The sequence below is a fragment of the Harpia harpyja genome, chromosome 6, assembly GCF_026419915.1.
Source record: "Harpia harpyja isolate bHarHar1 chromosome 6, bHarHar1 primary haplotype, whole genome shotgun sequence".
NCBI classification, from domain to species: Eukaryota; Metazoa; Chordata; class Aves; order Accipitriformes; family Accipitridae; genus Harpia; species Harpia harpyja.
The window spans coordinates 25477627-25501990 of NC_068945.1; the positions used below are offsets into that span (position 1 = coordinate 25477627).

At 43.6% G+C, this 24364-nt stretch overlaps 2 protein-coding genes across 2 annotated transcripts in view; one reads left to right on the forward strand and one right to left on the reverse strand.

Moving 5' to 3' along the window:
- The window catches only part of TIMP3 (TIMP metallopeptidase inhibitor 3), a 39372-nt gene extending 27784 nt beyond the window's left edge, over nt 1-11588 (forward strand). Inside the window, exons 3-5 of the mRNA XM_052789788.1 lie at nt 5429-5540; nt 6232-6353; nt 6992-11588. Of these exons, the coding sequence (XP_052645748.1) occupies nt 5429-5540; nt 6232-6353; nt 6992-7189 (432 nt within the window). The 3' untranslated portion in view covers nt 7190-11588. The remainder of the gene's footprint in view (nt 1-5428; nt 5541-6231; nt 6354-6991) is intronic.
- The window catches only part of SYN3 (synapsin III), a 183902-nt gene that overhangs the window by 123747 nt on the left and 35791 nt on the right, over nt 1-24364 (reverse strand). Inside the window, exons 4-5 of the mRNA XM_052789786.1 lie at nt 21187-21343; nt 14613-14702 (exon numbers count right to left, since the gene is read on the reverse strand). Coding sequence (XP_052645746.1) covers nt 14613-14702; nt 21187-21343 — 247 coding nt within the window. The remainder of the gene's footprint in view (nt 1-14612; nt 14703-21186; nt 21344-24364) is intronic.

Here is a 24364-nt window from a genome sequence, read left to right on the forward strand (position 1 = left end):
AAAACCAGTCACTTGCCTGCCTCGTAACAGTAACTCTCTTTATAAGGCAGTTTATAGCTAAGCACGAAAGCTGGGAGGAGGAGACGCAAAGCCTGTTTCATAAGCTGTCGCAAAACCGCACACGTAGCCAAATCTGGTCCTGGCATGGCTCTTCCACTAGAGTGGAATGCTAGCACTTTGAATAAGAGGGCATGAGGTGCTGGGCTTACTAATTTCCTTCATCTTAAAAATTTCTTTTTAGGACTCAAAAGGAAATATATATTTGTTGATTAACTTGTATTTGTAAAGAAGACAACTGGTTATGTTGGCAACAGTGAGATAATGCTACCACTCCTTTTTTTCGTTTGTTTGTTTTTTTGATGGCTGTCCCTGGCCTCATCAGGCTTGCAGCACTCTGTGCTGTTCTTGTCCAGTTTTGTCACTCTCCAGCTCAGCAAATGTACACCATTTCACAAAACTACTCAACGTCCACATGCTGCAGTGGCTTCATCAACTTTTCTTTTTCTGTTTTCATCTGGTCTGTCCAGGACCTCTACTTTCCCTCCTACTCAGTTCCAAGAGTTTGGCGCTTCCTAACATATGACCATGAACAGGGTCCAGTGGTGATCCAGAATAACAGTAGTCCCCAAAATGAACTACTACCTTTTACCAACCATAACGCTAGCCTCTCTCGTAACCAATGACGCAGCCTGTCCCATTGTCAGCCAGTGAGCTGCAGTGTCAGAGGTCTCTGGAACAGCATTAAGCATTCCTCCTCTGACCTAGGAGCCTGCAGCAGTGTCCCTGCTACGAATAGAAAAGGCTTCTCTGTGTCTGCTTGCATGGGGAGGAGCACAAGCCCAGGCCAGGTGAGCATGTTGAATGGAGCAGCAGCCACTCTATTGTCGATAGCCACCATTGTGTCAATCTTTAAATAAGATGCCTGAGCCTGTCCTGGCTGTTTTCATTGGGTTATTATGCAGCACAGGGCCAGGGTGTTTACAGCAGATACTGCAGTAATCTGCAATGTCCTCGCGCTGAGACCACAAGAGAACAATTGCCTTTTTGCAGGAGCAGCTCCACAGTGTTTTGTTAGGAAGCTATGTGTCCAACAAAAGCAAGAGTGATTTTAAAGTGGAAATTGTGTGTTGGTCAAACTGCCTCTATGCCTGCTACATAGATGGTGGGCTGGTGAGCTGTTGCATTGCACATTTAACTGTGACTTTTAGCAGGAAGGAACCTGAAGCAGCCAAAGTGCTCAGTAGAACTGGAATGTCCAGAGCACATAGTTCTTGATAAGCAAACAAAGTGTCTTCTTTGAAACCCTGCTGTCTTTCTGCTGAGCTTAGAGACTTCAGTATAAAGAGGGATTCAGCTCCATACAGTGGGGGAGCTCAGAATGACACAGCAAATCTCTCCCTTGCTCGCCCCAATGAAAGCTGACTGTCCTCCTGCTGAAAAGAAAACTAAGGAGGCCTATGGCTCTGCACAGCTGCATGGGAACAAGTCTGAAGATAAAACTAACGTGTCAGTGTTTTCTGGCCACCTATAAACCCATCTGCACCTGCTGATGAAAAATAAACAAGCATTTAGTCTACCAGTGTGTACTGAATTGCCTGTGAAAAGCATTGAGAGCCTTAAAAGGCAACAAACAATCTTTGTATTTTTCATGGGTTACTTGGAGTTTGCTGTGGCTGATTCTTGCTCTCACTAACACTCCTGAACTCGTTGCTGAATTTCACAACTAAACGAGCTTGGGGCCTGGACTGGAGCACAAGGTCAGCGCACAGGCACAGAATAGTGCCAGGCTTTCTAGCGTTCAAGTTTGTTGTCTGAAAAGGCCTTGTGCTTTTTCAAGCAACCTCTGCCTCCCCCAATATTTCAAGATCACATGTCAGAAATCGGCACAGGACTGATCTAACCCCCACATGTTCTGTGATGTTGCAGTGCATTCTGAGAAGGGCCCAAACCTATTTCAGGAAACTGCAAAGGAAACAAGGAGATAAGATATTTCTACTCCATGTGCACAAACAGTCCTGGTTGACCATGGCAGCACTCTGCACAGGCTGCCAGAAGCAAGGAGGCTTTCCTTGGTTTGTTGCTAATCTGTAAAATGAGTCTAAGGGGTGAAACGTGATAGTCCCAAGAGGAAAGAAGTGGGGTGGGATTAATTTAGTTTAATTTTAGACAGACTAAAATGAGCTGTTGAGTCTTCCAGGCTCTCTTGATTGTCAATGGAGAGAGACAGGAACCACTGAATTGTAATTCAGCCCACTAGTTGTAGACAGATACTTTAGGATGGGCTGAGTTGTGCTGGAGGTGCCCGTTCTTGGCGTTTGACTAGCGAGGTTGCCTAATTCATATGAAGGGCCTAAATTTTAGGTAGCTGAGGGTTAGGCAAGATAACTCCAAGCCTTGGTATCTAGTGTGACCTCACATAGGAGGGACAGAGGGAGGAACATTGTATCACAGGGTGAAGTTAATCATGCGGCAGGAACCACCACAGGATTTGCATGTGCATTTCTGAGGCAGTATGGGGGCTGCTAAGGCGAATGCTGACCCAGCTGGAAATAGAGTAGCACTAGCAGACACCACCATGTGATGCTTGCTAATACTTTGTTCCCTGTCATTATGCTTCCGAAAATACACATTTGTGGTGACAGGAGGACTCTGAGGGTAGCAGTTAGGAGAGAGGCTAGCTTTATGGTTGGTTTTCTTCTGACTGGTCTAATAGCACTTCCAGGATATTTTGTGTATCCAAAAATAATGCTTAAGGTATTGTTTTATTTGTTTTGAAAGAAGGCATTTGTAGAAGATTCCCTGTTGCCAAATTTTCTTTTTCCTTCCCTGAGAACCAAGGTCACGGTGAATTTTCTTTAGTCATCAGAGGATGAGGCAGGCCCTGTCTGCCCCCAGCACTGGGTCAATTAGCGTGACAGTTGCTAGCATTGATGAGGGTCACTGAGGGGTGAGCCGAAGCGCTTTTTGAGAGGCAGAGCACGCTTCCTTCAGCAACCCTGACAGTGGTGTCCCTGATGGTAATGTGAACAGGGAATTAGGTCCAGGAGTTTAAAACCAAACCCCAGTTCAACATCACTAGTTACTTCATAGGCAGTCATGTTGAGCTTGATGGTGCAGAAGATGCGAGGAGTGACGACTGTAAGGGTCCTGTAGGAAGGGCCTGAGCAGCTTCTCAGAGGAATGATTAGTCTAGCTGGTAGCCCTTTCTGCAAGGGGCTCGAAGAGAGAATGAGCTCAAAGCATGCCTGTGCACGTGTAGACTTTATAGCCCAACACTACTTGGAGCTTAGCACTCTGGGTGACAGACCACTTGTACTGCACATGCACAGCATACAGCTCTCTGCAGTGTAGATAATGCACTGCCTGGAGAGACTGCGCAGCCTCAGCTGTTATCTTAGCTAGTCTTATCTGCTTAGATACTGTTATCATAGCTTGTGGTGTGACACCCACTAGAATGGGGTCTGAACACATAATCTTTATTCTGTGTGCCGTTCCTCACAGTATCCTTGGGAAGCAAGGCAGAGCTGTTCTACAGATGAGGAACAAAAGTGTACCAAGGGCTAAATAACACATCCAAGGACAGACAGGATGCTTGTGCCAGAACCTAGATCTCCAGCTATCTTGAGCGTAATTGGAAAATCTGAGTAGGTCATCCCATACCAAGAAAATTGCAGGGATAAAGTACAGATTAGGCAAGATTCAGTTCTTCCATATTCATTGAAAGACTTTGCTCACTTACAGACACAATGGTGTATTCCAAACATGATCTGTGAGCTTTTGTTGATACAGTACGATTAATTTAAAAAAATGCTTTCCTTGCATATTTGCTGGGTGTAGAAGGAAGGCTGGAAAATGCAAACCCTTTTGCATGTCTTTTACTGTACACAGCAGTGCTGTTAACTGAGTTGTGATACTGGCGTAAGAGTATGCTGATTGGGGTAGTATAACTAAGGAGAAAACAAAAACGGCAGACATTCTGTGGATGCCCAGAAGATAGTTTGACCTCTCAGCATAGCAGAATTAATAGTAGTTCTTTATATTTTTATATGCAGTATCTGGACCTAGCATAAAATCCATTAAATCAACAGACATTCTTTCAGAAAGAAAAAGGTTTGTTGTTTTTAAAGGAGGTGGGGGAATAGTGAAATGCCCTGGGATAATAGGGGACTTCAAGAAATAGAATACAGCCTGGAGGAGAATACCACAGCTTAGGTGACACAGCAGCAAGGTTCTATATCTCTGGGATTGTTTGGGATTTTTCTTCCTCTTTTGCCTCACTTTAATATTTACAGTTAATCTGAACGTGAATGTGCTCTCTGTCAGTAAAGCTGACAGAAAAAAGGGTAGGCTGGGAAATGCTATGAAACTGTGATTCTCTCTGACTCTTATTGTTTTCCTTTAACTTTTAAACATTGGCCATTCATACAGTTGGTGGAGGAAAAAGAGAGACTGAATGCTTAGAAAAGATAACCAAATTTTAAAGGTGAAATTTTTGGGAAAGTAATCCTCAATGTTTCAAAAATAGGATATGTTTTATTGCGTCCAGTGTACACATGCAGTGGTTGTTTCATTGCTATGCGCGGACTTCACTATGCTACTAACAGGTGGGCATGAGTTTCCCTAAATTGCAGCGTAAGGTCAGGTCAGATAGGGACACATGCTAATTTCTGACTGAATCCAACTGCCAGTATATCTTTGGGTTCATATTTCAATTAAACTGAACTGTAAGAAAGATTATGAAAAAGGAGAAGGAGTGTAGAGGAATTATGTATACATGATATTTTCTTTATGGCGCCCATCAGTACTGGGCTAATTTTAGGAGATGGAGTAGAATTCTATTTCTGCATGCATTTAGTTAGAGAAACATTAAATCCTTGCTGAGGTCAGCAGGGGTTGTGTATGCTAGGTGTTTGAGAAGGAGGTGTCTGGCTTGATGACTTAGATCAAGTGCCAAAGGTTTGAAAGTCTTACAGCAGCAACACTGGAAAATAGGGTCATTGTTTAAAAGAAAAACCCCTTAGTTCAGAAGAAATTGTTTAAATCACATGAAGGAGAAAGATTCCAAACTTGAACTAATTTAATTTCTCCCTAATTATGAGCTATATAAGGGAAAAAATTGTTCAGGATGTTGGCAGAGCTTGCAGTGTTGGCGCTTTGCTCACTCAGTGCCACTGGAACTAATGTGAGTGGGGAAAAGTGGTCCCTGTGCTGAATTGCAATGGCTTGTTAGCAGGTGCGTGTTCTGCTTCACCAGCAGATCTGGTGGGGAGACTTCCATCAGAGACCAGATAGTGCCATTAGTCTTTAACCCTTGTAAACACTAAAAGTTCACTGCTTGCCACCACAGTCTAGGAACATAGGTTGTAAAGAATCAAAGTGAAAAGTTGTCATCTTAAGATGACGTAAAGCATTTTTATTCTTTCTTTAGATGTACAGGGGCTTCCAGATAATGCCACACGTTCAGTACATCTACACAGAAGCCTCTGAGAGTCTTTGTGGAGTCAAGCTGGAGGTCAACAAGTACCAATATCTGATTACAGGTAAGGACAGTGTACTTCTTCATAATCAAAACATCTTCTGTTCTATACATACACCTGCTAAGGACAAGGGCAGGTGTGTAGACAGCTCTATACGCAGCTTCCCAGGTGTTAAGATGGCCAGCAGTATTTTGGTGTTCAGTACTCCTTAATGCTGAGAGTCATTTCACTCTCCAGATTTCCTTCTCTTCCCTAAAGTATCTTTTATACCCAGCGAAGTTGTGGCAAATATGCTGTATGACAGTCCACAGCTGTCAATTCATACCTGAGCTGGCAGGTCTGTCACAGGGAACTGGTTGCTACTCAGCTGCGCCAGAAATGGAAGATACCTTTTGGAATGAGCAGGAGGAATGCAGGCTGCTGAGATGGGGGATGCAAGGAGACAGAGGTGTGACAGTTGCCAAGTCTTATTTCTAGTGAAGGTGTCAATTCACTTTGCTCTGTTGTTGAGAGGAGCTTGACAGCGTTAGTCACCTGCATGTTGTTGCTGGTGCGTACAGCTGGCACAACACTCCTAACTTGCAGAAGTGCTGTAATCTTGCTGGCCAGAGATTCCTGAACCAGTTAATAAAAAGAAAGCAGTTGCTGAGCAGTGACTGAAGCCAAACATATTGAGAGCATTAGCGATCTCAGGAAACGAGAAAAGTGCTTGAGCTGAGAAGTGCTAACTTGTGACCATGTCTCTGTTTTCAAGGCCGCGTGTATGAAGGGAAAGTTTACACTGGCCTGTGCAACTGGTATGAGAAATGGGACCGGCTGACTCTGTCCCAGCGTAAAGGACTGAATCATCGTTATCATCTGGGCTGTGGATGCAAGGTATGTGTCTCTCTAATTAGGTGGCGTTAAGACATTCAAACCCTAGAATTGTGTTTCCCCTGGCTGGTAATATCAATGATGCTGGTGAACAGCCAGGAAGAGAAAAGGAGAACAACAATTTTTACAGGGAAAAAGTAAAGCTCAGCTTTAGTGTTGAGACCAGAGAAGAGACAATCACATAAAAATGCAGAGTCTATGCCTTTTTAATGCCCTGTTGGAGTTAACTGGGGTTGGGGAAGGCTCTCAGAATCCATGCAGAATCATTTACAGAGAATGAAATCAGGTACCACAGGCTTGGCAAGATATGTCCAGCTTTTTTCCTGTGTAAACATTTAGAGTGCTTAAAACCTCACAGCCTGGCACTGGCACTAAGATTTTTTGCTCATGGCCCCAGGCCTGCAAAAACATAGACACAAGCTCAACTTTTCTGTACCTGAAAAGCCCTTTTGACTCTGGAATTACCTGTGTATGTGAAGCTAAGCACATGCTTACATGTTTACTGAACTGAGGCTGAATTTTGGGTTAGTAAGCAAGGTTTGAGGGAGTGGAATTTTGAATCCCTTGTCTCTGGTAAAAAGGCATTTTATATAGTGTTGTTTTTCCATGTAGCCTTACCTGATTGCTCTTTACAATTGCAGATTAGGCCCTGCTACTATTTGCCCTGCTTTGCCACCTCCAAGAATGAGTGTATTTGGACAGATATGCTCTCCAACTTCGGCCACTCAGGATACCAAGCGAAGCACTATGCCTGCATCCAGAGGGTGGAAGGTTACTGCAGCTGGTATAGAGGATGGGCACCTCCAGACAAAACGATAATCAATGCCACAGATCCCTGAGCACACTATCCCTTCCTTATCTCCCCTCTCCCTTACTTGTGGCTGATCTTCCTTTGGACACTAACTCTTACCAGATCATGATGATGACAATGAAATTAGTGCCTGTTTTCATGCAAATTTTAGCACTTCGAACACTTAAAAAAGAAAAGGAAAAAAAAAAAAGGAAAGAAAAGAAAAAAGTCTGTGCTACCTTACTGAATTTGTAATCACCTTTTCCATTTTTTGATACCACTCATTTTGATCAGACGACATTTGGGAGCTTACTTTTGCACACCAGAGGGAAAAATGGGAGGGAAAAAAAAAAAGAAAAAAGAAAAAAGATGGAGCTCTTGCTCTCTTACATGTATTATTAGCTGTAGTGATATAATCTCTATTTTTTTAGGAAAACAAAAATCTAAAAACTATGCCAATTAGGCACTGTATTCTTCTGTGCGCTGGCTTCCCGTCACCCCTCCTCATGCACTAAGTGCTGAAAATACATCGACAAATCTATTTGAAGAAAAACAGGTTTCATTAATCAGATTGGCGAATGAAACAAACTGAAAAGAAACCCAGCCTAAACTCTGGAAAAAATGATATCCGAAAGAAATCCTCCTCTATGGGAGAGATTGGCAATGTGATTGACTCCAGCAGTGGGAGAATTCACCTGGTGTGTCTGACCACATCATCTGGTAAAAGCATTGTTGACTGATTGTCCTAGCTAATTCAGTCACAGTGTGAATGCAACAGCACATTTGAAGTTCTGGCTTTCCCCAGAACAAAAGAGAGAGTATTTTGTATTTTTGTTGTTGTTTAAAAAACAAAAGCCCCATCCCCTGTGTTCAGGGAGGTAAATCCACCTATAGCAGAGCAGAAGAAGTGCTGTGCCATCCTGTTTTGAGCAGCATTGGCCCCTGAAATTTTTGCAGCATAGCTTCAACAGCAAAACCAGCTTGTGAACACCTTGAACCAAACAGATGCAAAAATACCAACTGTAAATCAATCACATGTAAGAGGGAAAGGGGAGACTTGCTAGAGCTCTTACTATAAAAAAAGTCTATTGCCAAAATAGTGTTTTGCTGAATTAAGATGTATATACACATAATGACATAAGCTATTTTTGACAGGACGTGGAGTTTTTTTGGTGTTAAAAGAATGGTTTGATTGTGTTTTAAAGACAGAAATATTGACATTCCGAGTCAGTGAGTTGTTTTTAAGATATTGAAGCTCCAGTGTATCTGCAGTAGTGGCTACAGTCATTGTTTCCTCTGTACCTCCTTGCACCACGGTTCCTCCCCTGCAGCTACACTAGCTGCATTTGTTTATATAGTAAAAGGAAGTGTGTGTGGGGGCTAGGCAAGGAAAAGTGGTCTCCTACTAAGTGCTGGCTGGGATCATAAAATTTCAGCTGCCCAGAGGATTCCTTCTGTGTCAAGTGCTGTGTTTCCCTCTAGGCACTGTTAAGCATAGCTCTGTGCATGTGCTCATACCATGTCCTGCAGTGATGTGGGAGGAGGAGCCTTACTGTCTTGTGCTTTGCTGTTGACTGGAGAAGTTTTTTCATTCTATTTTGTTTTTTATTAAGAAAACTATAATATAATTTTTCTTATCAAATAAAAGTATTTTAAGTTTTAATGATGGTGAAGAAGGGGTGCTGACAAAATGGGTGACTGAGTTTTGGATGGGGAGGGCTTGGGCAGGGAGAAGATTATGCTTAACTTCATTTTTGTATTATTATGGTTATTTATCTTAAGTTTCCATATATCTTCAGTTCATTCCACTTAGAAAGCAGAGCTGCCACCAGCAGGAAAAAATGTTGCAGTGATTCCAGCTTGGGGCAATACAGCATTTTACAGTCAGTGACCTCCATTACTGGAGAGTTGTTTGGGACCTCTTTGCCAAATGGAAAGGAAAGGGTGTCTGAGATGGGCCCTGATGCGTTTTTACGTTCCTTGCATGCTACCAGAGCTCTGCCAGACGTACATGCCCCGAAATGCCCCATTTACTAGATGAATTATTGCAGCAAAAAGCGCGTAGCTTCATTTTTAACATGAACTTTAAAGGGCATTTTCAAAGAGTTGATGTAAGAGGTGCCTAGGTCTGCTGTGTATTTTTTTTCAGCTGCTCTGAGTGTCAACGCAGCACAAAACACATTCGAAGTCTGTTGGATTTTCCTGTGATTCAGGCTTGGAACACTTAGGTCCTCTTCCCTGTGACTACTCCTAAATTATGGGTTGGAGATGAGAGGGAGAGTAGGGTGCTTCACAGCACCCATCATAGGATCAGGTGGTGGGTCAGAATGTTGCCCCTTTGGGCAGAGTACGGGGTTGGGCTTTGGGCACAGTGGAGCAATCTCTGTTTGAGCTGTGCACGGCTGACAAAACCTCCGAGGGTCACTGAGGGCAGAGTGGAGCCGGCCTCGCCACCCTCACTGTTTGCATCGTGTGGAGTCAGCATCGCTGGAAATAGCCCTCCTCAAGCTCAAGGCGACTTTGCAAAGCTGACATCGCTTTGAGCTGCAGCCACTTTTCATGGCTTTGGAAGGCTAAATGAAAATGCCCCTCGATGCAGTGAAGTGTTGATTTGAATTTTCATTAAACTGCAGCTCTGCATATTTTACCTGTCACTGATTCATTTAGCTAGCTGAGACATCACAGTATTGCACTCAAATTATTGTGAAAATATTTGCATTCTAATACTATGAGGACTTGTGTCCCTAAGTAGGATATAATGTAGCTATGTGCTTTGTAAACAACAAAACAGCAGATGCATTACCAGAAAATGAAGCATATTCCCATTTTATATTGCAGACGGTAAAATATTTCTGAGATGCAGACAGCTAGACCGGCAGGGGTGGGGGTTTGGTAGCAAATCTTTCCCCTTGCTGTGTAAAGAAACAGTTGTTAAGGCTTTTAAAAATGTGGAGGCAAAAGGAGGGGGAAGAATCCAGTAAAAATACATTTCTTTTGGGAGGCGGCTTAATTTTGTTTCTGTGCATGCTATCAGGGACATGTATTTCCTGGGCTAAGCTTTAGCTTGTACTTGCATTCAGAACCTGACTGAAGGCTCCCTTGAAGTGGGAGGGAGCCATTAAATGGATTGAACAGGCTCTAAATCAGACTCCAAGACTACTTCCTTCCTATCTGCTCTCCTTTCTTCTGTCTTGCTAAGTCACTTCTGCCTGCCAATGGACAAAACTCTCCCTCATTACAGCAGGCCATTCAATATATGGGAACACCAGGCATGGAGATGTGAGGAGGCAGGTGTGAAATTCTCCCCAAAATGTTAGGCTATGGAGCATACCAGTGGCTTGCAGCAGCACAAATATCTTCCTGTCACCTCTGACATGCTCCTCACTTCACCCCATAACCTAAGGTCAGAGAACTGTCAATGGCACAGCTCATGTGAGCACGACCTTTGGACATGTACAAGATGAGGGCTCCCCCCCTCCATGCTTTAGATATACCAACGTTATTAAAAGTACCTTTTAAAATGCATAGCTCATTTCTAGACTGCTGGTCTTTGCTTTCTTATTTATAAATATTTTTCCTTATTTGCTTGAGAGTGTTTTCCCCTTTAGAATTACAGAAGATATGAAAAATATATTGAAAGTTTGGGAAAGATTGGATTAAAATTTCCTTTTCCGAAATGGAGGAGGTAGAGAGCAGGAGGAGACCTGTGCGTGGAGTACCTTGAATAATGTGCTCTTGTGGGAGGCTTCCCCCTCCCCTGTATGGGACAGAACTGCCATTTTAGGTCTAAATTTCCCATGTTTTGAAGAGTTACATGGCCCTTTAGGTGGGATAGTTCTAAAACCTAAATATATCACTGTATCCTATTCATACTTGGATGGAGTGAAATGCTGTCTCATGGTGATAGGAAACATACTGTTGCGTTTTTTACAGTAAAGACTGTTTGAAGTAAAGGCCTCCATGGGAACAAGTTCCCAGTCCTTCAGATGTCTCTGAAAGTATATCTCACTTAAAATGTATTTTATAGCTTAGAAGGGCAGAAAAAAATTGAGGGAACTGCAAAAATTTTTTGTCTTTTTTTAGAACAAGTGGCTTCTGGGGCTACCAGTCTTGAGAAAAATCTTAAAAGTCCACTAAACATGTGCTGCTGCTTTGCCTGTACTGGCTTCTTCTCTCTGACACTGTCTTTCCTTCATAGAGCCACTCTGCTGTTCCTGATAGTCACGGAAACTTGGTGAGGGAACCAAACCCGTGTGAAAAATCTTGTCCAGAAGGAATGTATTTGTTGCTAAATTTTCTAGCACTGTTTACAGTTTTCCTCCATGTTATTTATAAATTTTATATTCAGTGAATGTATATTGTCTTTTAAGGTAATGTTGCATAATGTTCACTTTTTATAGTGTCCTTTTATTCTAAACAGTAAAGTGGTTTTATTTCTATCACAGACATTCTGTCTCTGCTTCACTTATATTAGTTTCTGTCCACTTCAAATGTACACAAATGGATTTGCAAGTGGATTTATTCATTTCCTTCCCTTTCTTGATACCGTTTTATTGGGCCCAAAGCAGATATTCCACCTCTGGCAATTCTTGTGCTTTGGCAAAGATCCCTCCAGCAGTCCCTCCCTTTTTTTAAGAGGTTGCTCTCTCTAAGATTTGTTATTGGGGTCATAAGCCCAGGAGAGGTGAAAAATCCCTTTTGAAGTTAATGTATCCCAGTTGTTAACTGGCCATAGGGGGTCACTACAGAGCAAGGCAGTCATTATGGCTGTCCTGTAGTACCAGTAGGGCCTTAGAAGAACAGTTCCCAGATTGCTCTTATTTCCAGTAAACTAATCACCGGCGGGAGGGTTGAAAGGTACATGCCCGTGGCAAAGGGAAGAGAGATTCATCTTTCGGATCGTTTCTGCTGTGAAGTGTCAGAGCCTTGTGTCCTCTCTTTAGGCTTACTGTTTCAGGCTGGTTAAAAATGCCTTGTCATGAGAAGGAAGCTTCAGAAAAAGCACTTTCAATTAAATTAAAATGCTCACAAGAATGGGCCTACTGTTAGAAATTTCCTTTATCTCACTTTTTTACTTTAGGAAAATCTCTATTCTCTACACAGATGAAAGAAAGAAACATTTTAAATTCTGCTCTATGTTTAATCCAAAGGTTTAGAAAGTAAGCTTTGGAGAGTTTTGGACATAGAAGGATGAGGATCTCTTATGTGAGAACTTCATTGCTTAAAGTGTACCACATTGCAAAGAGGTAAAACCATAACACTAGTTATAAACACTTCCAGGGGGTCAGCCATCAAAGGACCACAGCGTATTTTACGAGTGCTGACTGGTACAGCTTGAAAATGCCTCCAGGAAAGGGAAGAAAAAGAGTGGGAAAGGGGGATCATTATATTCCTATCTGACACAGGGAGAAGCAGATGCACAGTGGACTAGCGACATTCACAGGTACTTGGTGGAGTGATGACTGTAATGGAACTGCCTTGGTGTAAGCGCTTGCCCTCTCAGGCTCTCACAGACCGGGATACTGTGAAGATGCACCCAGAAAAGATCTTGAGAAGTTAGGTAGATTCATTCTGTGAGGCAGACCCCCCACCTGGAAAGGGCTGGCCTGAATTTGCCCTAATGGATTGTTGCTTGTGTAAATGTTTGGAAAGTGACTGATTTAAACCAGATTACTCAAAATTGCATGTCAACAATAGTGTTTGTGTTCAGATGAGATTATCTACACTTCAAAAAGGTTCCTGTTTTCTTCTGGAAGTAAGCAGTAAGCATCTGCAAGTAAGCAATACCATCTCCAAGTAGGTGATCAGTTATAAAGGTGACAAATACGTGAAATTAAGATCAGCGCTCTGCTAAACCAAACTACTATGCTGGTAACAAATGCATTTACATGCTGAGGAATCAAGAATCAGATTTCCAGACAAGAAATTAATACTAAAACTGCTAGTAAATGTATTTGCAATGAAAACCTTAATCAAGCCTTCCAAAAATACCATTCCTGACGTGATGATCAAAGTCACAACTGTCCTGGAAGCATTACAGATGTCACAAAACCCTCTGTATAAATCAGCAGGTATTAAATGCAACAGGATTTATCAACTAATTTGTCCTAAAAGTCTACAACAAACTGTCACATAGTGTTTAAGGACCATCCATTTCTTTATGTCTTAAATGATAATACAACTCCTACTGCAGCATTACTGGAGTGCTTCACAGCACTCATGACTGTACTTAACCTTCATGTCGTGCCTGTGAAGTATGGAAGTGCTGTTGCCCACACAGTTGAGATAGATAGAGAACAGAGTATTGGAACAGAGAGATGGAGGACCAGCATTTCAAGGTATTCAGGTACCTAGCGAGCACTGGTGGGATTTTTTTTCACAAAAACCTAATTGAGACTTCCTTTTTAATTTTGAAGCTCCCACTAGGTACCTATATCCACCATCAGGTACCTACATCCTATTAGGCATTGCAGTTGGCCCACAGTGTTGCAACAAGTGTGTGAGAAAAGAGGGGCTTGAATGTTTTCAAGCCCTAGTTTGACATCTCAACAACCCTAATCTTCAGACTGCCAATGCTGCTCAAGTTCACAATCAAGCGTGGGAAATAAGCTCAGCCAGCCGGTGGCTTGCATGGGGGGGGGGTCATAGTTCACACAGGGTCTCATCAAAGCCTCAGCCAGGTAAGAAGAGCTACTAATTCATGGATGTAAGTTGGGAGCAAAAATTCATGAAGGACTAGTCATCCTTTTAAGCCAGGGAAAACAAGAGGCGTGAACAGTTTTAAACAAAGCCACTCACTTTGCTGTGTTCTCCAGGACTAAATGCACCTACGCAGCTCTCTTTGGAAGGTGCCCTAAGAGTTTGGTACAGTGCCCAGTAGCCACACAGGGCACTGAGTGTTTAGTTGTTGACAGGAAGACTAGACCCCAGAGCCACTGTGCAAAGGAAGCATTACAAGCTGAAACAAACTCTTTTTCAAGAACTCCAATTTACTTTTTGAGTATCTAGTGAGGCTGATTGATAGATGTTTCATGGATGGCAACCACATGACAGCCCAAGCAAACTGACACTGTGAAACAAACAACTGTTATGGCCCATGTCCCAAATCGTCAACATATTACAAACAATTCCAGGCAGGGAAAAACATCTGCTTTATCTGAATAAAGTGATTCCTTGCTCTAAGGGATAAGCCTTTGTCGACCAGATTTTTACGATGGATTTTTGCTTTGGTTTTGAACCTGGTCTCAATGTTCACTTTTTCAGGGTCTGTACATGACCTGGGGGAGGGCTGGGCAAGAAAGGAAAGAGGTTCCCAAGCAGTGCTTTTTTGCATATTGCTTTTTAGCTAGTAATTCTCTGTAAGTAAAATTGAGACTCTTCCCAGCATACCCACCGCCATCTCTCGTGCCCAACTCACATTTGTTGCTTCTCCCCCATGCATGCTGGCAACAGAAGAAAGCGAAGGTACTCACCATCTGCTTATGGCTTGGGAAGAACGTTTGCTCCACAAGGGGGAACTTCTCAGGACCCAGCGAGCTGAAGATTTTAATGAGCTGAGAGAACTTGGGGTGAGGGAGGGGGAACAAAAAACAGACACAGTGGATGTCAGTGGCTTACTGGGTAACAGGTAAGCGCTTGCAAAATGTTCTGATACTGGTGAAGGAGGTGAGAGAAACATGTTGTTATGCCTTTCCCACCTTGCTTTCTTGACCTGAGAGCAGCAAGAAAATACAAAGTTGCTGTATTTACCCAGGGTCAAGCCAGCCTGTGTACACAAACCTTGGGCTAAGTGAGTGCGGAAGGGGTTCAAGAGCCAGAAAGGGGTCAGTTTGGGTTTAGTTACAGACCTGCTATGAACAAGCATTGCTTTCCAAATGTGGCTGGTGGGGGGGTCTTCTTGGTAGAGGAAAGGGCTCAGAGGAGCGACCAGACAAGAAATCAGTGCCACCACTCCTGAGCAGAGACAAAACTAAATCCCAGATCTCCCTCGGATCTCTGCCCCACAGCCAAATCAAAGCAAGGCACATTTACTCATTGTGCTGAAGGGAAGGAGAATTGCTAAGGGGCAGAGATGACTAGAGGGAATTGCCAGTTCTACCTGGTTTGAGTGTTAGACCAAGGAAGCATGAGCCCACCGTCAATCATAACTGATTTATTATGAACCAAGGATCTCCCAACAGCCCCCCATGCGTGGTGGGAGAAAGGGGAGATCATCTGCTACTCCTGTCCCATCTACCAGTGAGGTCTGAGGGAGGCACCAGTCTGTGAGGACGGTATCTAGAGAAAGCAGTACGTAACATCGGTGGGGAAAGCAAGTGCTGGTATTTCACGTACAAGAGCGAACGTTTGCTGTTGTCCCCACCTGTCAGCATGACCTTCACAATTATCACCACTATCATCCCTGTTATAAACTGTTTATCATTCAGGGTTGTGCCCAGCCAGACACAAAGCTCCCCCTGGTAGGACTGAGCTTTGCTTTCTGTTCAGGCTCCAAAATCCCTACAGAAGCATAGCATAGCAAATTCCTGCTCCACTTCGGCCATCTGTGAAGCAAGCCGACTATTTTGTACATCGTCTGCAGCCTCCCTGTTCAATCTATTGTTGATTGGCCAGAGAAAAACCCAAAACAATTAGAGAAACTTAATAACCATGACAGAAAATGTTGCTAAAGCAGGGTTGATGATACACCAAAGAGAGTAAGAGGTGATATACTTCCCAGAAAGCTTCCGGATCTCAGGAGCAACTCAGATTCTTCACAATTACACATCTAGCCATCCTGCTTTCTCTCCGAAGTGGTACAGCTCCGTTACCACAGACAATGCTGAACTGGCAGTGCTGTTGGTGAAGTGGTTAGACTAGCAGCCTTGCAGAAGGGGGACTAAAGCTGAATAAGGTAGCTTGATTAAGCTCATCATTAAGCTGATGAGCTTAATTAAGCTCATTAAGCTCTCATCTCACAGATGTTAAGAGAATAGGGGATTGCTCCACAGGTAAGGATTTTTGTTCCTGATGAGCTCATAGATGTGACTGAATTCCCCATTGATGTCCTACTTGCAAAGTAATTTAGAAACTGAATTTAGTTTCCAAGACCTCTATAATTTGGTAAAATCAAGTTAAATTAATAAAGGCCTCCAGTCTGGGCCAAGTCTCACTGTAAGTAAGTCCTTCACACAAGTTTCTTCAAGTTCCCCATCAAAGCTAGGAAAGCCATCCTCTTGAAGGAAGTTTTTGTGTCACCTGAGGGAGGTAACACAGAGATTAAGGGAAGGAGACAGACGTCTAGGGAACAAGGGAAGGGAAAGAAAGCCCTCTTTCTTCCCAGTAACATCAGCTGCCTAATCTTACATGTTCTGAGCACTTCTGAGCAATGGCTGAAGCCAGTAAATGTACCAAATCGCAACCCCAAGGTTACACTGCAGGTAAAGGGAGAGCTACTGAGAATGTTTTCTGCTGAGTAGCTATGCTAGGGCTCCTGTCCTGGTTACTGGGCTAGTCTAAGCAAAAGCATTTCTGTGTAAGAAGTTGAAACCTCATTTCTTGGTGGAGAAGAAATACCCCTTGGGGAGTTAAAGGGTGGTATGGGTGTAAAAAAAATGCAGCCAGAATGCAAAAAAATTAGGCTGCAAGGTGTGTGCCAGACCCAGGCCACATGCTGAAGGGGCAGCTTTGCCAGCAGATTTGCAGACAAATGCAAAGAATCCTTTTTGTAATCTCATAGGTCAAAATGTGGCATTTAAGAAAACCCAGAAAACATCAAGAGGCGACATATCCCATCACTAACACCACACCCCCTATGCACCAGCAAATAGGAGAAAAACTCCCTGTGTAGAATAATTATTGTTGGCAAGGAGGGTATTGATGTTGGGAAAGGAGGACAGCTTGCTTCTCTTAACTACTTGCACTAGCCTTGCACATTGTAGAGAAGAAAAATAAAGCCCTGTTTTGACTAGCAAAGCGAGCAAAGAGGGCTTAAAAGTTAAACAGAATGAGACTGAGACAAGGAGAGGAGGAAAACCACCCTGGCTGAGAGCAGCACATGCCCCTCACTGCGTGTGCACGCAGCCCTGGCGAACCATGGATGCCATGATGTTGAGGCGACGTACGTTTATCCTAGGAAAACAGCTCAAACAAAATAACTGGAACAACTGTGCAGCTGACAGACAGCGTCCTGACTTGTTCCTTGGGCTTCCTTTTGAAGCATACAGCTCTCGGCTGTTGCTGAAATAGCAAGTGTTTCAGATGGACAGATGAGAGACTCAGCCATCTGGGAGCCTCCTCAATGGGCCAAGCCTGCAAAAAGGTCTGACTTTGGTATTGACCCTCATGGGACAATTATCTTCTTTTTCCCCTTTTTTTTGGCAATTGTTAGGGACAGGATATTGGCAAAGAGACACCCATGATACATGGTGCAGCAACCTCCTAGGTACCTGGTAGCAGAGCTCAAGTAGCACGTCCCAGTGCGTTTCAGATGGGTAGGAATGTTACTGTCAGCCACTCAGCTAGATACAACTGCCCCTTCCCCATTTTGATATCAGATCTTACTTTCTGTGGTTCCACTGCTTTTAGTAAGATTGCATTCAGACCGCAAAGCAAGACACAGGGCAAGGCAATGTGGCACAGTCTGGGTTTTAAGTGGGATGCCTTGCCTGGCTGGTTGGGTATCTGAGTTACTTGCAGGGAGTCTTTATAGAGAAATTAAAAGATCCATTCAGAGGATCTCAAGGCCTTTTGCATATTTTTTAAGTGTCTAGGTCATCAGGGAGCCTATATCCTTGACAGGCAATAACAGCTTGGCTGGGAGTCTCTTGGACTCTGTAGATGACCGTCTTCAAGACTTTGTAGTTCCTGCAGTCTTACAGTTGCAAAAGTTGCCTTACAATTACGGACGTTACTGCCTGTAATACGAGTTCTACTCTGAGCATTTTTCCCACTGTATTTTGTATTGTAACTTTTATAACACAAAAATTATTGTTAGTGGTTGAAGCATTGTGTTTAGGGTGCTTGTAGCATTATTTCTCAATAGTTCTGGGATCATCTTAAAACAGGTTTCTTAGATGTTTCTCTGTGTGTGAGATCCCCCTGAATGTGTCTGGTTCTCTTTCAGAAATGCCTATTTCAAACTGTGCCTGTGTTTACTGCAAATTTTAACCTTTGAAGAAATTTGTGTATTGCAGTACTGGAAACCTGGCAAATGTCATTAAAAAGGGGGCTGCATGTTTGAGTACGCTCAAGCCCAAACTCAGCTGATTGTAATTAGAGTTGCTGAGAAAAAACATTGTTGCAAATTGCCAAGGAAAAACAGTCTCACTTCCACCCCCCTCCACCGAATCATAAACATTTCTATGAAATGGAAACATTTTTGGAAAAAATAAAAAGGGAGAGTGAAAAGCATGTTTCCCAGGGGTATTTAATTTCATTTCTTCATCTATCATCTCAACTGTTTCTAGGTCCAAAAAGTTTCCAGCAATCTTTGTTAAGCAGATCCCTTATTTCAAGATGCCTGTTTTGCAATCAGAGTGGAACATGCACCGAAGTGGTCTGTCCCTATCTCTCATTTCCCAGCTATCACAAAATCAAAATTTTCTGATTCTACTGCCAGCGAAACTTTCTGTCCTCAAATGCCCCAGTGCAATCTCCACCTGAGCTTCAACCCGATAAAATTTCAATGGTGCCAAATATGAGGTCAGATCCCATCTGAGCTCTTAGGTTACTTTTAGTGTGTTACAATCATTGGTTTGGGGGGTGATGTGTGTGCAGGGGCAGTAGGGAAAGGAGGCATTCTGCAAACCTGTTTTAAGTGTTTACAAGTGGTTTCCTTGACTCCTCTGGGAAGGTTGTCTGAGCCAGCTGTATTCCCTGTGAGGAAAGCATGGCACAACAGGACCCAGAATAGCTAGAGCCGAGTTACTGGCAGAGCCAATTTCTCCCACACTGCCTTGCCAGCCCTGCTTTTTCTTTTTTCTTTCTTTTTTTTTTTCCCCAGTGTGCTGAGTTTGTTTGTTTTCTTTTATTTTAGATTCCTAAAAATAGGCCTGTCACATCTTGAGGCCCCTGCACACCATCAGAAATGTAATTACAAGGCATGAGTTGAAAAATGTCAACTAAGCCTTGACTGACTCAACCCCCAAAATCAGATGGAAGAGGCCACATGACTGTCTTCCTTCCTCAGCAAAAGCTAGTGTAAATGCGGAGGCTATTTTGACTGGTCACTGCGGTCAACATACTCGTGTGTGTAGGACCAGCTGTAGGAAACAATGCAAAGGTGTTGTACTGAGCCTGGTACTTGGTCCCTCTCTTCCTCCCCTTTCCAAACCCAGCAACACTCGTCCTTCAAATGGGGACCGAGGCCAAATGTCCATCATCCACCTATACAATGACAGAAAAGTGAGATTTTTCTCACTACTCTCATGACTGCACTGCAACATTTTTGGGAAAGACAAGACCCTGCTTTTGGTCTCAAAATAACCCCTAAATGTCATAAAAGAGGTGAAAACTGAGAAGACCATGTCTATTACACTGGTACCTTTTTTTGTAAGAAATGAGTTAAATCCAACACTGCACAGTCATGGAAATAAAAGTCTGAGTCATTACAGTCCTCAGCTGGATTTGAACTACCAGTCAACACACCAAAGACTAATGGGATATTTATTCCAAGGAAAAAACAACAAACAAAAAGACTTAATTAGGTAACAAGGAAGACAGTTACCACTTGCTATAAACATTCCCTCTCACCCCAAGCTACATACGTGCAATGAGTAAGGGGAATTCCTAAAAACTTATCTAAAAATTTTCCATGGAGTACATATTGGAAAGTCCCATCTCCTTGTCACATCCATATAGCCTATAGTTCCCTGCTTTGGACCTAGAATAATGCAGGGAAATTTCCATTCTGGGAGCATCAGTGATCAGAGAGGGCACTTTGGGATGAAACTGATTGGAAGACCCAGATGTGGACTCCAAAATGGTATCAGCATCTGATTTCTTCCTGCAGGTGCTATGATGGCCAGCCTTACTCCTCTGGCTCTCCTGGTCCTGAAGTTTCTGCTGACTTAAAGCTGGTCACAAAACAGGTCTGGGTATTTATTACAAACTTTGATTTGGGCCTGAGACAAACTAGTGATAATACTTTTTAAGATTTTTCTGAGATTTCCAGGTGAACTTGACAAATTTAAAGAACAGGTGAAGGCAGGGTTCTAGTGCAAAATATCAAAACGCTGTCCTGTTCTCCCCAGGAGCTGACTCAGCCCAAGGTGTTTCCAAGGTGCAGTTTTTCAGGCTCAATGAACCAACACTTTATGATAACCTTGTATTTCCTTCTGAAACTGCTGAAAAACTCTACATGCTTTCCCCTTTCCTTCTGCCTCTTTCCAAGGCCTTTGTCATTCTATGTACCCTTTTTTTCCCAGAGCTAGTCATTGAAGAAATCATCTCTCTACCTTTCTTCCCTTTCTTTTCAGCTAATTTCCTCACAACAAAGCACGACCCAGAAAAAAGTAGGAAGAGAAGACAAGTGCAGGTTGCACTTCTGCAAGAAATGGATAATCTTAGTCTTAGCCTGGGGCACCTGGCTACCACAAGTATACATCCAAGAAAAGATGCTAGAAATGGCATAGTTCAGATACCCTCTGAAACAGTGAATGTTAATGTTTCTTTTAAGGTAGTCTTACTGTGTTTTGGTCGGGACAGAGATGTGCTACTATTGATCTGCTACTAATTATTGCTATTCATCTACTCTGCCTTACAGGAAATCTAGGTGTTACTGTACCATTGGCTGTTTGTGATGCATTAGAGACTGGGACAGGTGAAACGTCCTACTCAGGGTGAGGAAATAACACCTTGATATTACTAGAGGTTGATAAAGAAGCACTGTTGATGGTTTTTTTCCCCAAGAATTCCCAGCTGGATTCCAAAGGTTGTTCAGATGGTTGTTTTAACCTAAAGAGATGAATTCCTATGAAACAGACTGGAAGCTGAGTTTGGTGCTTTATTGGAACCACATATCTACCTTGCAGTGTTGGCATGCAGTAGAGCTGGATTGTCACTTACCACCCAGGGCTTGCTGCAGAAGTTGTAGATGGAGTAGAGGGAGTTGACGGTGTGGATGCCGCCGTACTGGAGGCCGATGATGAGGCTGCGGAAGTCCTCTCCCAGCGCCATGCTGTAGGCATGCTGCCGGATCAGGACAAAGTCGGGCTTGAAGGACCTGGAAGAGACATGAGGAGTGACGTTTTACTTTCAAAACCACTCAGCAACACTTCTAGCCTCCCCCTGTTTCTTCTCCATCCTTCCCCTTTTCATTAAGACATATTGCTCTCCTTTGTGCCTCTCATCATGGTTTGCTTGCGTCAGAAGGTAACAAAGCAAACAAAAACCTCTCGTCATTAAAAAAAGGAAAAATCCAACGTAGCTGCAAGTGTGAGAGTGTAGAAACAGGCCAAAGAGATTTGCTGCAGTTTCCATGTCACTCAGGCATGCACAGGAACAAGCCACAAGCGAAGCCAAGGGTCATAAATTCACTGGTGGGGGGATTCTCTTTTCTTTCTAAAAGCTTGGCCGTATTTGGCAAGCTTGTTGCAATGTGCTAGGCAGATGAGGGAAAGGGTTTGTTTCCTGATGATTGAACTCTATATTGAAGCAATGCCCAGTGGGTGGGAAGATCATGAGGGATTTCAAACAGCTATCGAACACGTCCATACATTGACATACATTCCTCCTTTAATCAGTTTACTACATACGCAGCACATCCCAGGCTCTTATGGCTATGAGTCAACAAGTAAAGGGCAGGCATGGTAATGTAATTAATCAAATGAGCAGAGCCCCTCATCCAGTGCTGTGACTCATGGCGCGGACTTCCAGAATATTATTTAGCAAGACCGGAGCAGGGACTCCTATGGTTCAACAGCAGCAGCTCTCAGCAAATACACAGAAAAGTGAGGCCCTTTCTAGGTAAGCCAACAGGCGACAGATTATCTTTCAAACAGCCAGATTTCATTCCTTGCTGATGCTGTGTCTTCCGAGCCCTTCAGGAATCTCTGGAAACAGCAGCTGGAAAGAAACTGTTCCCAAAATGGACCTCAGCAGTTCATTCTTGAAGGCATGGAAGGGGCTTTTCCACTGAAAGAGGGGATTATTTTGTACTTTAACAGAGGTTGCATCAAGGACATTGGAAAAATTTCCATGCTGTATTAAAGTTTTCAGAGAAATGAGCTCTGTAACCAGGTCCCATTACCTCACTACCCTTGAACATTTTCCTTGCTAAGAGACTATAATTTCTATCCTTTGGATGTATGAGCTGGAAATACTTTGGGTTTATAGCCCCTATTTATATTTCCATCATTCTGGCAGGGAAATCCGAGATAGTGACTCTGGGCCAGATTGTGGCAACAAACACTGTATACAAAACCCAGTGCAGCTTTGTTGTTTTAAAGCCGTTCATTTTGTTTGTTGGCCTTGGGCTTTTGTTATCGCCCGAGACATGGCGAGGAGCACGCTCTGCTTTTCTGATGCAAGAGGCCAAGCTTTGGAAATGTTGTGATTCCCTCCCATGGAGTATTTTTAAACCCAGGCATGTTCCCTAATGTACTTGGCACCAAAGGTGGTGCTTTCCTCCAGCGGCGAGATGCATAATGAGCATTGGGACGGCTGCGCTATCACTCTGCAGCTGATTTATGGACCTCCCTGGTGTCAAGGGGGGTGAGGCACGCGGTGACCCCCTGCTGAGAAACAGCAAGTGAATACAAATCTTGGAAAGCTTAAGCTGCTCCATTCTGCTGGACTTGCCATGTAGAAAGTACCCCAGAGGCAGGCACAGGTCCTCAGGAAGGATTAATCAGCTTTCTAGGACCAGGACTCAATATCTGCTCTGGGTTACTAAACAGTTGTGGTGCCTGGAGGGGCACGAGCTTCAGGCGTGTGCCTCCTTCATTCAAGCTTTCTGAGCGTATGAAGAAGAAGAAAATGGTCCCTGTTACGGCTCAAGTCTTTCCCCAGACTTGACTTAGGGAACAACACTTACTGGGGCGGCACGGGAATGGTTCGGACCATTGCTCTGGTGTCCCCAGAGGAAGCAGCGGTATTTGCCCTTGAACGTCTCCCTCAACGCCCCGGGGTGGGGATGTGATGCTGTGGTGGGGAGGAGGCACCGTAAATGGGCACGGCCAGCTGTGGGGGGAGGACGCACAGTGGCTGGGAAACTGCCTTCAGCGGCTTTACTTCTGCCAGCCAAAAGTTTAGAAAAAAAAGCTCTTTTCAGATCCTGGCAAAGGAAGAATTTCTCAACTTAGAAGACGGACACAAGAATACCGAATTAATGTAGAAAAGCCTATTCTCAAAGCCTGCATCGTGGAGGAAGGCAGGGCACTCTCTCATGCAGCAGATGAGGAGTGTATCTCTAAAGCGAAGGTGGACACTGAATCCCTGTTTTGAGCCATGGGACAATGAGGATGTTCCCATGGATACTGAGAACAAGGCAGAGGAGTGCAGGGCCTGGGACTAGCTGCGAATAAACATCAGCTGGAGAGCCCTGGAGTCTGCGAGACGTCTGTAATGGAGAAACAGAGACCAGTGGCAAAATGTGTGGCAAGGGGATAGGAAGGATAGCAGGCAGTAAAAGGGAAATGAATAGTCATGGTAGGAGTGGTGGTGTGAAAACTGAAGAACTGGGGGTACCAGTGATCTGGGGTGAAAAGAGCTTAATCGCTTCACACAAGGATTCTTGATTTTTTATAGATTACTTTTGCAAGCTACTGCTCATTCTCAGAGTGTAAACCTTAAGCTAACATAGGGAGCCTCAGAGCTAGTATTCTGTTTTCTTTGCTAGTTCAACCCAACCCAATAACATCTCCCATGACAGAAAGTTGAAGTCCTTGGCAGACAGACAGGTTAGGCAGAAGTCCCACATTTGAAAGACTGTTGCCAAAACCTCAGGGTGAGCCAAACTCAGTAGCACCTACTGTGCTGAGGTCCTAAGCACCCGAGTCTGGCAGGACTAGGAGAGCTATGGTAGGAGATTGGACCTTTCCTCTCCACTAGATCTGTCCAGCCAAAGTTTAGATGACCACGAGCAGTCTTGAATACAACTGCACCTAGACCTCTGCTAAAGACAGGTCATGGGAATGGGTTTGGTCACAGAAAGAATACAGGAGAGCCCATTCAAACATCTAATGGACAGGGAGAAAGGATAGGTAAACGGAACTAAATGTAAACCACAGATTTAAAACATGTC